This window comes from Hyperoodon ampullatus (assembly GCF_949752795.1).
Source record: "Hyperoodon ampullatus genome assembly, chromosome: 5".
Lineage (NCBI taxonomy): Eukaryota > Metazoa > Chordata > Mammalia > Artiodactyla > Ziphiidae > Hyperoodon > Hyperoodon ampullatus.
Window position 1 is genome coordinate 33,916,173 of NC_136918.1, and position 16,246 is coordinate 33,932,418.

The 16,246-nt window shown below is 34.4% G+C and overlaps 1 protein-coding gene across 1 annotated transcript in view; it reads right to left on the minus strand.

The window, feature by feature from the left end:
* Positions 1-1,788: 1,788 nt before the first annotated feature.
* The window catches only part of SNX4 (sorting nexin 4), a gene marked incomplete at both ends in the record, with an annotated part of 65,141 nt that continues 50,683 nt past the window's right edge, over positions 1,789-16,246 (minus strand). Inside the window, 6 exons of the mRNA XM_079704819.1 lie at positions 1,789-1,836; positions 4,601-4,715; positions 5,998-6,143; positions 7,983-8,082; positions 11,840-11,929; positions 15,905-15,970. Of these exons, the coding sequence (XP_079560945.1) occupies positions 1,789-1,836; positions 4,601-4,715; positions 5,998-6,143; positions 7,983-8,082; positions 11,840-11,929; positions 15,905-15,970 (565 nt within the window). The remainder of the gene's footprint in view (positions 1,837-4,600; positions 4,716-5,997; positions 6,144-7,982; positions 8,083-11,839; positions 11,930-15,904; positions 15,971-16,246) is intronic.

Below are 16,246 nucleotides of genomic sequence, written 5' to 3' on the forward strand. Positions count from 1 at the left end.
AACTCACCCTTTAAGTAGTTCATTTTGAGTTCTGGTTTTTAAATACAGAGAAGTGTTAATGCATATAGATTTTCTTTATACTTATTATGAATAGTACTAAAAATGATTTGCATCATAAAATTTCATTAAGAGTTCTTTTTTAAGGAATTATTGTGCTATCAAATGAAACTTTTTCAAAATCAACCCATCAAGAAATTCCTACTTAAAATATACGTACAACCAAGTGAATATTTGTATATTTCAGAGAAGATCATCTTTTAAACATAGGTATCAGTGGCCTTTTCAAATTAAGTTAGCTAGTAGAAAAAAAAATTTAATACATTTTATATTTAGTCTAAGGTTAGGCTGGAAGAAAAGGCTTTTGATTTTTAAAGGCCAAGCTACTTTATTTCATGAGCCAAGAAATGATACAATTCAATGGAATGAAATGTGTACCTATCAAGATGACTTTTGCTTCTAACAATTTTATCTTTTGAAAAAAAAAAAAGGTAGAATTTTTAAAAATCGTACATCATTTCAGCATCTTATTTTTTAAAAACCCAACATTTTGGCATAAGACAAATTTATACAATTAAACGCTTCAAAATATAATATGGCATATATTATTTTTCCATAGGGCATCAGATACTAATAGGTACAGGCCACTTTGTTAAAATAACAAAAATCATATGAAAATCAACACAATACTTCATTTATTTATTGTATAAGTTTGGCAAAGAGCACAAAACTTCAGCAACATTTTAAACATGTAAAAAAGTCAAATGCTGAACAGTACTGGAAATCTTTTTTTACATAATTAGTAATAATGAGTACACATGTAGGGTTCTGCAAAGCTAGCAAAATTCCAAGGGTGCTTGGCTTCTGAACATATACCACAAAAACACACACACAAAAGCAATATAATTTATCTTTACAAAAATTACAGCCAAGCAATAAAAAAGGATGTTAATAATGAAGATACTAACACGTATGTTCACTACATATATCTTATACAATAAAATGCTACACTTTGTACCCTGAAAAGCCATGTGTAGAGAGCCAAGCAGAGTCAATTTAGGCTCATCACTGAGGTTAAGAATTATCTGAGAATTTAATGCTTGTATGTAACATACTCAATGAAACCCTGCTATATACCAATTCCTAGATCACAACAATGTATTTTACTATATATCTGAGAAGTTGTGTCTTCTTTGTTGGCAGTGTAAAATTTTTGACTAGTATCAAAATTCTGGTAAAACACACATTGAAGGCATTTTCTAGTGTATGCAATGTTTGGGGGCATTAAAGAATGTGGGAGAAATTCTTAGATTCCACACTAAGTTTCTGCTGAGGTTTGTCAAACCAAACAGCTCAACTATAAGGCAAGGAAAATTAACCCCCTATAACAGATTAGTGGGTCTTACCAAATAAAGATAAGAATTCAATCTTAGGAAAAAACTCCCTACATAAGCAGATCTGAAACAGCAGGCACTAAAACAAACATCTAAAAATTACCTAACATCTTGATATTCAGTCATTGGTTCAGAAGCCTGACAATTTGTTGGTATATTTTATCTAATTAACATTTTTAGAATCAGCACCAGTCCCCAAAACCTCAAATTATAATATTTAATCTTCATTAAAATACACCCTTTTGTGCTATATTAACACTACAATCAAATTAAAGAAAGCTGAATTTACTCAACTTATTATATATTTTTGTGTATACTGGTAGCAACTTAAATTTTTTTATTTACTTGTGCTTCTGTGTTGGGGCACTTTGATTGAAGAGAAACTCATTTCACAGGATTACATCTTGCTAAAGCATTCCTTAGCATTGGTCCAAACTTGAATTCCCTTTAAAAACAAACAAATCAAAACAAAAACAAAAACAAAAACAAAAACCCTTTAAAATGTGATTTTGGAAGGATTCTGAAAGCCCAAGTATTTGGCTTACTGGTATGCTAAGTTTTACTTTTTGGAATAATTAACAAGTCCAGCAAATAGGACACTTCTTCTGGCAATAGCTAATATAAGTCAATGTCAAATACTTTTGAAAAAAGTAATAGAATCATTTGTATGAGCCTATCTTCAAAACAGAAAGAACTCCTACAACTTCTTTTTGAAAAACTCATTTACTCTATTCATATCATTTCTATTTATAAACCAAACAAGTTCTGTAATATTTGAAACAAAAGAAAAAACTTATTAGTCTAACAATATAAATTAATGAATTATTAATTTATGAGTCTAATAATATTTTGATAATTAAGTACTAAGTTATTAATTCCCTTTCAATGGTTATAGCAGGCAATTTGGCAAAAAACTAATATGCTATGATATAACATGCTTAAACAAAAATGCATGTTTGAAACTGGGGAAAAAATGCATGTTTGTAAAAATGTAACAGTAAAATCTAGAAAGTGGTAGAAATAAAGGTATGTTTTCAATAAACAAGATATATATTTGCCAATAACTGCTAATATATGAAGAAAGAATATTTTCTTTAATATTTAAACATTTAAGTTTGTCAATATTTATTGAGGCTTCAAACAATAGGAAAAAAAATTAATCTTTTTAGCTTTTCTTCCTCCCTGATGGAATACAAAAAAAAAAAAAAAAAAAACCCCACAAAAATCTTTAAAAATGTCCCTGATTGCCTGGATAAAGTAGTATCTAATGGAGTATTTGTTAGTAGAATGGATATGATAGATCTCATGTGCACTGTCCTAGTAAGACATCCATAAGACAGCAAATGAAAAATCAAAAGCTACACACTAGCACATATAATGCAATCCTGTTTTTGTGGGAAAGGAAAGTGTATATTTTCTAAATGACTGTATATGTACAAATGAGTCTGAAAAGATAAACATGAAGATGTAACGTGTTGAGTTTTCAAAAAGGGATTTGGGGAAGGAGGAGGAGAATTTTTACTTAATATGCTTCTGGCTTATTTGAAATTTTTACAATGAGCATATATGTTATTTTTATGATAATTTTTTTAATTTAAAAAGATAAAATAACTTGAAATATAGAGATACCCACATTTACCCAAAAAAGCTGATGTTAATCTTGACTTTTCATACTTAATTTTAAGTTTCTAAAGAAAATAGCACTGTAGATCTTCAAATATAAGAATCTACTCCACTTAGGCAAGAAAATAAAACATGAAACACTGTAACACTGTTCCTAAAAAATAAGGTAAACATACACTCTTACTAATCTCATGTGAGTAAACTCTTGTTTACTCTAGTTATTATCTTAGGATACACCAGATACCCAACAGTGTGTCCGCACATACCTACAGTAATATCTTGTTTATCCAGAGATTACTTTTTAGCACCCCTCAACCCGCTCACCCTGAGCAAAGTGGCAGGGGGAAAGTCCTTTGAGCCATTACACAAAATCTGCATTCTTGGAAAAGAAGTAAATGGGAGATCACAGGAACCTATTAATGAATCTTTTATAGGAATAAAACAAAACAAAACCAACTCTAAAAACCTTTGTGTTTCAGACCACCGAAGAGTTAAAAAGGCAGATTAGAAAGACGGTAAACGTGAAGCAGCAGGAGGAGCTGATGGGATGACAGCAGCAGAAACAAAAACACCCCAAACTACAATATATTCAACCATCAGCATTTGCAGATTGAACAGTCATGGTTTTAACTTCTCTCAAGTGACCCCAAAGATCTACAACATGAATTAACTTACAATTTCATTGAGGCATAACTATAAATTTGGCCCAGTGACTAATGTGTGAGTCTGCTGTTTCTGTCCCAAAACATCTTTGTTGTCTACTGCTATTTCTCGTTATACAAGTAAAAAAGGCTAAGAAAGTGACGGTTCCAAGCCAGAAAATACAAACTTTGGATAAATTAAAGCATAAGAGTGTTTGTTTGAGTGTGATTTTTTTCCCTCTAAGAATGTCTTAATAAATATGGGAATCTATCTTACTATGTGATATACTGAGATAAAGCATGTTAAATCGCTCAATAAATTGCGAAGTGCTAGAGAAATGTAAAGCGCTGGGACTGACTGGTGGTCACACAGGCAGATCCTGGGTTATGAAGAAGAGGTTAAGGAATATTTTGTATTTTGTTCTTACAACAGCGTTTTAGAAAGATCTCCATCACTGCCAAAACATTTATTTTAACCAGAATAAGCTTCAACGTCCATGCCTTCTACTGAGATGTCAACTACGTGAAGGGTTTACTCTGACAACAAACCATATTGCAGCCACAGTTTCCCAAAATAACGCTGAAACCATTTTCCAGTCGAAGTATGTATCACTGTTAGGAATGGTACTGTACTGCCCTGTCCAAGGGCAGTAACTCTAGGACATATAACCAAAGTAATGTTGTTAGTACATATTTTCACATACAAGTTATAAACGGGGCATACAAATTTGGAACTTTAGATGAGTAGAGACTCAGTGATTGATATTTTGATTATGACCCTTCTTTCAAAATTAAGTAGAGAAACTGGGAAACATTCTGGAAGAGGAGAAGAATGGACTTTAAAAATGGAAATGATAAATACTTTGTCCAAATAAGAAACCGATTTTAAAGAAATTTGCAGGCATTTCTGAATATACTTGTACCTTCACTGAAACCAAAACCTACCTTCTTGCACATACTGATCTGCATGACTGCATAGCTTATGAGGGCCTCCTTTAAATCATGGTTCTTTTGTTCTTTGAAGCGTTCAATATCAGCCCAAGCATTTTTGACAAATTCTCTGAAATAAAAGGTATAGTCATTACTATTATTCTTATTTAAATTAAGTAAACTACATATTGTAAATCTGAATAACCACTTCTCATTTGAGTTGGGTTTTTGTCTATATAGAGGAAAAAGCTATCGCGTGTATAAGATAGTTCTATTTTTCCCTTCCTAAAAATTACAGTGGGAGAAAAAGCATACAGTCATACACTCATCTACATTTTAATAATCTTTATTTTGCCACAAGAATTCCAGCTTCAAATTATTCCCATAAAACAGATGTAAATGGCTCCCTGAACCAGCTCATAAGCCTAACAGATGCCACATGAAGTTGCCTTCCTGGGGTCACTGGAAAACATACATTCTTTTCAACAAGATGGATTATGTATCACATTTATCATGTGCTTACTTTAAATGACAACTAGAGTTTTAAAAATTCTGAGAGCAATTTGTCTTTTTTTTTTTTTTTGGCTGCACCGCCTGGCATGCGGAACTTCCCTGACCAGGGATCGAACCCACACACCCTGCAGTGGAAGTGCGGAATCTTAACCACTGTTTTTTTAACTCTATTCATGAGAGTTTAGTTTGACTTACTTGATGCCAGAAGTTCTAAAAATTAACAAAATCACCTCCAAATCAGTGATACACTCTTGGTCTGCCTTGGTCTACTCAACAACTATCAGATGAAAACAACAATAAAAAACAACAATATGAAAAATGAGCCCAAACAGACCTTTGAGAACTGAATTTCTAAAAATATTTATGGAATAATTACATTCCAAGCCCTATGCAAGGTGTTGGGACATAAAGATGAAAGAGACATAGTCACTGACTTTGAAGGGTTTGTAATTTAGCCAGGGACAGTCACACTGTACAACCAACCACCCAATACAAAACTGCCATGCAACAGTGGCATGAACCAAGTGCTATGACAGCCTGTGAGGATAAGAGAAAGCTTCACAAGAGAAGTAATGCAAAAGCTTGGCAGTGGAGAATGATCAGGCTTTTAAGTGACAGAAAAGGGCAGACGGAATGTGAAAAGGATAGAAATCATGAAAAGTACAGGAAAATAATATTATGAAGCTTAGATACTTTCTTCTTCCTCTTTCCCTGACACTAAAACAACTGTTTCTATGCAACATGATTTTTGATTCCTCAAATTTCTTAGGAATACTCAATCACTGCATTTTAGAAGAACAGGTTACATCCAGGGACACTGGTGAAGCTGGGAATGGTTATAAACAATCTGTCACAGAGTCTACATGCCTAGTCATGTTAAAACACCACAGCATTTTTACCTGCCTTCCTGATTTTTAGACTTAAGTTGTTGTTCTCCTTCATTTATTTGTTCTTCTAGCACCTTTATTCTGGCTTCTCTCTGCTCTGGAGTTTCTTGACCAAAGAGCTTGGTAGTCATTCCCTTCAGAGAAAATGTTCTCACGTTCTAAAATGAAATAGAAACATTTGAATGGATAAACAACACACATACACTGAAATATTATTCAGCCTTAAAAAGGAAGGAAATTCTGACACATGCTACACAACATGGATGAACCTTGAGGACATTGTGGTAAGTGAAATAAGCCAGTCACAAAAAGACAAATACTATATGAGTCTACTTATATGAGGTATCCAAAGTAGTGAAATTCACAGAGACAGAAAGTAGAATGGTGACTGCCAGGGGCTGGGTGGAGAGGGAAACTGACAGTTGATATTTAATAGGTATAGAGTTTCAATTTTGCAAGATGAAAACAGTTCTGCAGGTTGGTTACACAACAATGTAAATGTACTTACTATTATTGACCTTTACCATTAAAAATGGTTAAGGGCTTCCCTGGTGGCGCAGTGGTTGAGAGTCCGCCTGCTGATGCAGGGGACATGGGTTCGTTCCCCGGTCCGGGAAGATCCCACATGCCGCAGAGCGGCTGGGCCCGTGAGCCATGCCCGCGGGGCCCGTGAGCCATGCCCGCTGGGCCCGTGCGTCCGGAGCCTGTGCTCCGCGACGGGAGAGGCCACAACAGTGAGAGCCCCGCGTATAGAAAAAATAAAAATTAAAATTAAAAAATAAAAATTAAAAAAAATAAAAATAAAAATGGTTAAGATAATAGATCATATGTTCTGGATATTTTACCACAATTATTTTTTTTTTAAAAGGGGAAATAGCCATTTCCTCCCTAGCTCAGATAGAAAACACCACAAGCCTTACAACTAGGGGGCTACTAATAAGATTTCTAACACTGGAAAATGTGGAAGCATCAAAAAGGGAAAAATTTTAACTGAGCTTCTTCATCATATGGAAAACTTCTAGGTGAAGTATTAGGCAAGTTATTTCTTTATGTTAGTGATCATATTTTTTCTAATTACTCTGTGATATAAAAAATAGATAACAGGCAACAGTGAAAATAAACTAAAGAAACTATTTAAAATCTGTGTAACTCACACTAAAACTTGGTATCTATTAGTAAAACAGGATGCCTAAATCCAAGCCTCAAGCTTTACCATTTCCTCATTCTCCGGAGTTTACTGAGGGAAACACATTTAGGAGTAGAGAACCCAGCTCCCTGAAAATGGACTGGGAATTTCCCCTGGATTTTAAAAATAAATCAAGACAGTGTGTACCTGTTTCATGGGCAGAGGTCTTTTCCCACATATCTCTATGTGGGTAGCCCACAAGCACTTTCACAAGTAAAGTACTTGTTAACTATGAAATGATTCATAAATGGTGGCATTGTCACTGCTTCTTTACTTCCAGATTGTGTGCTCTCACCATGACAGCTTTTTTATTCCAATGAAATAGCTGGACAGTATAAAGCTGATTATAAAAAGGATCTAAGTCCAATACAATAAGATAAGGAATTTTCTTCACAAGTATTCACTGTAAGCATTCAAGAATAAAGTACACAAAAAGCTCCCTGTTAGGAAAGAGGCACTGATTCTAAAAGGGCAAAGTTTTTCAAAGTTAACTAAAATTTCTATAATATACCAGGTAAAATTAAACCTGGCAAAGGTTATTATTTCAATCCCAAAGAATAATGTTTTTTCACTTGGACTTAATCAGAAAAGAGATGGTTCTTATTACACACAGCAATGTTGGCAAAATTTCTTACAACACTATATAATACGTGTTTTAATGGCTTACATCCTTTTATATCAAGATCACAAACAAAAGAATTATAAAGTTGCCCACAAATTATTTCCCTGTGAAAGCTACGGGCATCCTGCAGCCCATTCCACTTAAGGTTTGCTATAATAATACCAGAGACCTAAATGGAAAACCACTCACCCCAGTTGCTAGTTCCTCACACTGCTGCTTCTTGGATGCTAAGTCCTGAGCAGCCATCTCCAAATCATACTGCATAAGTTCATGTTTCCTGCACACAGCCCTAGGGATGAAAGAAAGTGCTGCCATTTAATTTTTGTGGCTTCTCCATTAATATGTTAAAAAAATTTTTTTCAGGGGTAAAGGGGAGGCATTCACGTCTTACTACAGTCAGAACTTTTATATACAGAATTTTCAAGTTTAAAATGTAGTAACCCAACATTAAAAATTTAATCTAGCAGAACCTAAGCATAAAAACTTTATATATACTTAAAACAAAAAAGGTTGTTTTCCAGATACTTGCAACACTTTTTTCAATAAACATACCATTATCACATACATTTAAAAAAAGCCTTTGTATAACATAGGAACTAATGCTATAATCTCACATAACAACTGAGTATTGTTTAAAAAGACATTATCTCAAAGCTTTCTTCTTTTTATTTAGAAACGTCTATTAGTTTTTATTTTCCTAAAAGTAATCCATGCTCACTGAAAAGATAAAAAAGGATTCTAATACAGGAATGCACAAAATAAGTTTCAAGAACGCTCTCTTTTCCCCAGTTCCACTATCCAGACATAATTCATGTTAATAGATAGTATATATCGTTCCAAATTTTACCTAGGCATTTACAAATACACATATCCACCCACCCCTAGTAATTCTACATCTTTTCTTTGTCAACTATTTATATACCAAAGACACATATGTTTCTGTATCAATACACATTAATCTTTTCTATAACTTTTAAGAGCTGCAGAGAATTCCACTGTGTTCAGCAACTTTCTTTTGGTCTGTAACTTGAAAACACCTTGGTGTAACTTTTTTTTTTTTTTTTTTGGCTGCGTTGGGTCTTCATTGCTGCGCGTGGGCTTTCTCTAGTTGCGGTGAGCGGGAACTACTCTTCGTTGTGGTGCATGGGCTTCAGTAGTTGTGGCACGTGGGCTTAGTTGCTCTGCAGCATGTGGGATCTTCCCGGACCAGGGCTCGAACCCGTGTCCCCTGCATTGGCAGGTGGATTCTTAACCACTGCGCCACCAGGGAAGTCCTTGGTGTAACTTCTTACTACTCAAAACTCTAGAAGGAAAAAGGCTAACAATGTGATGTTTTCATACCAGCTACTGAACAACTAAAGGAATATTGCTCCTCTGTTTTATAAACACAATTCTTAGGCTGATTTTAAAAGTGATAGGGGACCGTTGGTAGTGCCAAGACTCATCAGGACATGCAGACGGTCTCTCGCTGCCTGGTGTGGGGTTTGCCATGGGCTAGCAGCCGCCCACTTCCAGTTGGCTTTTTACTGAGTTATGAGGTGCCCGGTGTGGGGCACCAGTCCAACTGGGGCGCTGCTCCTCGCCGGGCCAAACTACTTAGCTGTACTTTTCAACTTCGAAAGTTGACAGGAGCGACAGCAGAGTTGTTGCCTCTTTGAAGCGATAACTTCTCTGTGCTAGTCTATCAGATGAACAGCATTTACTGTTTAACTATTCCCACTGTATACTGTGCCAGGCTTTCTTAATGGAAGTTTGTTTTATTACTGTGTCCAGAATGATGAAGTTTTCGAAAGAAAAGTTACCAATTGAATTGACGATATGCTGCCCAGTTGCTACTGGACTAGGATAAAATTGATTAAAACGTAAACGGTATTAAGTCGCTATATTACTTAAAGTAACCTTTATATCAAAATAAAACGTTTTGACTTTAATTTCAAAAACCTTCATAATACTAATGAAAATAAGTTACTGACATTTGTTGAAAGAATATTGGTTTGAGAGATTTGCAGCTTATCTAACTGTGCCTTGCAAAAAATTAAATTTGTCCACCGTGATTACTTAAATTTTGTATAGGTTCCTTTCAATTCCATGGCTCTCCTGTAATATTAGTGATGATGTAAAGCGAGCTTTTGTACTTGTTTCCTAGTAAGATTCCTTTATTTTTCTAGAACTTTATTAAAACCAGGGAGCTCTGTTGGCAGTTACCCTTTTTGACATGGATTATGTTACCTTGTGCTCTGGCTTTCTGTTTGTGTCCTGCTTCCCTACCATATTACAAGTGTTGAAAGGGCAGTGATCTAATAGATTACCTTGCCTTTCCATCTCCTCATGGCTTCCTATAAGGATCACTTGAGCTAGGAAAGTGACTGGAATTAAGGCAGTAAAGTTCTTGAAGCAGTTGTTAAAACAGAAAGTAGGGGGCAGGCAGAAACCATTTTCTTCTATGTATTATATGTATAACTGGACAAGATGATAGAAAGTAGTTTTAAAATCAAAGATGGGAAAATCGGAGAAAATTGCCATTCCCCACAGCCAGCTTGTTCATGGTATACACTTGTGTGAACAACCAAAGATAAACAGACAGAAAAGCAAATGTAACTTACCCCTAACCAAGATCACCTCTGCAAAAAGAAATGAAAATAACTTTTGGCAGGATTCTGTTTCATCTGATATAATTCAGAAGCAGGTAAAAAAGCCTTTTAAAAATACTGAGAATATTAAAAATAAGCATTTGAAGAAATCATCATTTCTAACTGAAGTGAGCCAAAAGAAGAATTATGCTGGGGTAAAGTTTAGTGATCCACTTTCTCCTAGTGTTCTTCCAAAGCCTCCTAGCACTGGATGGGAAGCACCATTGAAAATTCCAACCAAAATAGGGAGTTGATGGCAGTACACTTTAAAACTCTCCTAAAAGTTCAAACTTAGATCTCAGATTTCAGTATGTATGTAAAACATAGCTTTTCCAAAATCCCTGGACTCTTGAAAAGCAGTGGTACAGAAATGGCAAATTACCTTGCTGCAATATACAAGGGCAAAAGGTGAGTTTAAAAAATTACAAACAGCTTGTATTATATTTTATATTTTGTAAATACTGTATACCATGTATTATGTGTATATTGTTCATACTTGAGAGGTACATTATAGTTTTGTTATGAAAGTATGCATTTTGCCCTGCCCAAATGGTAGGTGTTTTGTATATATACAGTGGAGAAATTTTAAGCGTGCTAAGGCACGTGAAAGACCAATTTATTTGCACAAGGTACTGAGATATTTTTTCAAGAAACAGCTGTCGAATCTCAAGGTGAAGATCTCAGTGTGAACAGTTTACTAATGCACTACTACAGTTTAAATCTGTGGCACAATCATTGTAAACATGGGGTTTGTCTATGTTTCTCTAAATTGATTTCTGCCTTCTAATCTGTAATTACCGGAAAACTCCTATTCCCATTTTTACCAAACTTAATTTCTGGTTTTTGGTTTATATCCATTCAAATTTAAAATTTTAATGCCAACAAAATCGGTTGTAATCAAATTTTAAAATAATAATAATTTGGCCCCCCAAAAAGTGATAGGAAAACAATTCATTTTTCTAAACTGGACTATCTCCCAAAGAATTGTTTGGCTCTGTAGAAGATACTATAAAAAGAGAAGACAAAGTCCTGACATTAAGAAGTTTTACAACCTTTACTAAGGAGATAAAATATGCAGGTATGGGAAAAATTACAGAATTTAAATGGTAATATACAACCTAGAGACAGATTATGCTACACACTCTCAATCTGTACTTTGCTTCCAATCTTAAAACTGGAAAAAGTAGAACAACATACAAACAGACCTGAAGTCTGAGACTAACAGGTTTTATCAACATAATGCTTCAAGCAGAGGGCTCATCTCAGCTATGTCTAGCACTCTGTAACACACAGGAATACAATGAGACCTCATTCAATATCTGGGGGAATTAACTCATTTAAAAATCTTTATTTTAGAGTAGCACATGAGTGGTGACCAGCCACAGGGCTGTATCTGGAACAATGTCTTATACTTACCTCAGTGCTTCTGCATAAAAAAGGTACTCCTTTAACTGATCTGCATAATGTTCTTCATCTTCTAAAATATCATCAATAGAAGACGCATACCTATTTAAAAAACATTGCAAATGTATATCTCAGAAATAACTAAATTTCCTTGTCAACTGCATTATTATGAACTTTCATCAAATCTTTAACTGTGGTCATTTTTAAGTCTTTTGTCATTTACAGACAGTTCTGGGTGTACTCTGATGCTTTTGCAAATATGTTCCTATAAAAGGGTTTCATCTTCAAGGAATTCATGAAAAAGACTCTGACAAGTACAGGTTTCTGATAACTGACTATACTGCTGAACTGAATGAATAAGCATTTTCAGAACTCTAATGGAAAACTGATGAACTCATAAAATTGCTAACAAAAGATCAAGATAAAAAAATTAATTACATGGGACTGAGTGAACTGATGAGGATGATTATAATTTTTGTGACTTTCTGTTTGAATAAAAAAAATGTGATGTAAAAAAAATTAAATAAATAAAAATAAATAAAAATAAAAAAATAAAAAACATTGCATAGAGTAACCTTTATCAGGACACAAAGTATTGAAGTTCTAAAGAAGGGCTATTCAAAGCGTGGTCCACAGACCATTTGCTACCCGTGAGTGACAAAAGCAAGTACAGAAAGTGAGAATAAGCATTTAGAAACATTTATAACAACTTTTTAAAATTGAAGTACAGTTGATTTACAATATTATGTTAGTTTCAGGTGTACAGCAAAGTGATTCAGTTATATATATATATTTCGTTCAGATTTTCCATTATAGTTTATTATAAGATACTGAATATAGTTCCCTGTGCTATACAGTAAACCCTTGTTGCTTACCTATTTTATGTACAGTAGTTTGTATCTGTTAATCCCACACTCCTAATTTATCCCTCCCCCCTACAGCAATCTTTAATTACCGTGACAATTGTATTTTATTTACCTAAATGTTTTGATCAGCAAGGTCTTAGAAATAGAAAAACAAAGCAAACAAAAAACGGTCCTTCATAAGGTAGCTTAAGAAGCACTGTAATATCTTTTGTTCAAATATATTACAAAAAGGGCTACAAAATCTGTAGAAAGAGTAAGAGTTTAGTATAATTGGTACATTAGTGTTCCTGGTAGCAACTACATACAGTAATGCCAAAAAGCTACAAAAGGAAAAGTCGAGCAGATAAAGATTACAGAAAATTTTAAAAGCCTTATTTTATTCTAATTCTCAATAGCAACCTCTGCTTTGATCTGGACAAGCCCTTCACTGTCGTGCCACTCTTGTTCCTTCCTGGCCTTGAGTCTTTCCTTGCACAGAAATGTGATGGCTTTCCACACTACTCCAGATCCTTCCATACGTATCTCAACACCTCTAGAAATCTTCCCAGACTTCTTTAGTCCTAGTCATCACTCTACTTCTGATCTCTCATCAAAAACTGAGGACTTAAATTGTATCAAAGAAATGTCTCTAGTGCTGGTTTTCTCTGATCACATTATAAATTCCCTAAGGACATGGGCTATGTCATTTACTACTTCTGTATGGTATAAGAAGCATCCTTTTTTCAAATCAATTCTGATTCCCTAGCATGGGCATAAAAGAAAAATATATTTTATGTCTCCAAGTCCACTTCCTGTAGACAAGTAAACAAGTTTACTGAATTCTAAAAACAAACAAAAAATCTACCTTAATGCTCACTGAAAAGTGATGCGTTTACAGTATTGATAAAAGTAGGCAAAATATGTATTCTGTAAATATAAATTTACATTTGTTAGAGTGTGGAATTTCCCCTATGTGACTGAAAGACATCTTGAGAATCACTGTTAAGAGTAGGAAAAACTGACTTTAGTTCATCAATCTACAATTCTGGAAAAGTTAATGTTAAGAAAACAAAAAAGAAGATAGGTGGCTGGTGGCTTGAAGATAGGAAACATAGTGTAGGGATAAGCAGCACATCTTTGGGTAGAAAAGGGTAAATGGTAAAGATTTTTTAGATATCATTACTAAAATTAATTTTATTTAACATTTTAAATAAACCAAGTAAAGGGATAATCCCAAATTCTTGCAAATACTAAAAATGTCCAGTCAACAGAATGCAGGAAGACTTAACAAAATGGTTGAAAAGCAGCTGGTCAGCTTATATAACAGCCCCCCCAAAAATAATACTTAGATAAAATAAATATATTTTTGTCTTTTTATTATTCGGTTGTAGTAGTTCTTTATATATTATGGTTGGAAATGTTTACTCCCAGTGTGTGGCTTGCCTCTTCATTATCTTAATGGTGTGTTTGTGGTAAAATATAATGTAAAATTCACCTTTTTAACAATTTATTGGTGTACAGTTCAGTGGCAGTAAGCACATTCATATGGTTGTGCAACCATTACCACCATTCATCTCCAGAACTTTTTTTTTTTTTTTTTTGTGATACGAGGGCCTCTCACTGTTGTGGCCTCTCCCGTTGCGGAGCACAGGCTCCAGACGCGCAGGCCCAGCAGCCATGGCTCACGGGCCCAGCAGCTCCGCGGCACGTGGGATCCTCCCGGACCGGGGCACGAACCCGTATCCCCTGCATCGGCAGGCGGACTCCCAACCACTGCGCCACCAGGGAAGCCCCCCAGAACTTTTTATCTTCCCCAACTGAAACTGTACTCCCACATTCCTTCCACTTCCAATGGTGTCTTTTGATAAGCAAAATTTTTAATTTTGATGAAGAACAATTTACCATTTTAAAAATATTTTTTTCTTTTCATATTCGCTTTAAAAAATCTTTGCTTACTCGAAGGTTGCAACAATATTCTCCTACGTTTTCTACTAAAACCTGCAATTTTAGCCTTCACATTTATGTGTATCATCCAAATTGAATTAGTTTTTATGTAAGGTGTGAGATATGGCTCAAGGTTCATTTTTTTCCCATGAAGATATCCAGTTATTCCAGAACCATTTCTTGAAATGAACTATGTAAATGTGGATCTATTTCTGGACTCCATCCTATTCCACTGATCTCTTTATCTCAATACCTCCTGATAACTATAGCTGTATACTAAGTCTTGAAATCAGGTAATATATTCCAGGCTTGTTCTTTTTCAAGACTGTTTTGGCTATTCTACGTTCTTTGAATTTACATATAAATTTTAGAATCAGCTTATCAATTTCTATTAAAAAGTCACTGGAGTTTTGACTGGGACTGTGATTTAGGAAGAATGGTCATATTAACACTACTGAGTCTTCCAATCAATCTATGAACATGGTTTAATCTCACCATTTATTTAGGTCTTTACTTTCTCCCAGCAATGTTTACATATAAAGTTTTCAGTGTAGAGGTCTTTCACATATTTCATTAAATTAATCTGTAAGTATTCTGTTTTGATGCTATTATAAATGGCATTTTTAAGTTTTTATTTTCCAATTGTTACTAGTATGTAAAAACAACTTTTTTAATATATTCATTGTGTATCATGCCTTCTCATTAAATTCAGCTATTCCATAATATTTTCGGTTGATTCTTTATGATTTTCTAAATAAAAGATCCTGTTAACTGCAAATAAAGAGAGTTTTACTTCTTCCTTTCTAAGATGTATGCCCCTTATTTGATTTTCTTGTCTTACTGCACTGACCAGGACCTCTACTACCATTTTTACTAGTTGTGGTGGAAGCAGACATCCTTGCCTTGTTCCTGATTTTAGGAGAAAACACCAATATTTCACTATTAAGTACAGTATTACCTGTAAGTTTTAGACTGAGGAAATTCTTTATATTCCTAGTTTGATGAAAATTTTTACTGTGAATAGACGTTGACATGCTTTTTCTACATGTACTGAAATGAACACATGGGTTTTCTTCTTTACTCTGCTAATATGTGAACTGAACTGAAAGATTTTTGAATGTTAAATTAATCTTGCATTCCTGAGATAAACTTCTTTAAGTCAAATCTATATACAGAGAGCACAATATAAATGCCAGCAAACTTTATAAAAACAGAAGAACAGAAGAACCACTAACACTTCACCACTAATGTCACCTCAGGTTCTACCTTAAATTCTCTGGGTACTTACACATCCATATGATGACCAGCACTCTGCAGTCCATCACCCATTTCTTTTTCTATGGCACTCCACTCACTAAGAAGAAGAAGATAAAACCAAAAACATCATGAATTAGATACGGAATATTATTAAATGGACTCTTTTACAAGGTTGTTTTCTAGCTAGCTTTTAAACAATGTATGGTATCTATTTTGGATTTATTTTCTGTGACTCAAATATGCTCCTTTCCCCGAAGTTTAACAACTAAATGCAAGTGGAGGCTTTAAAATATTAGTTCAAAAGTTTGTATCTGCTGCTGTTAAGTGCAAAGCAAGTATCATACAAAACAGTTTCTGCTTACAGACAACTTTC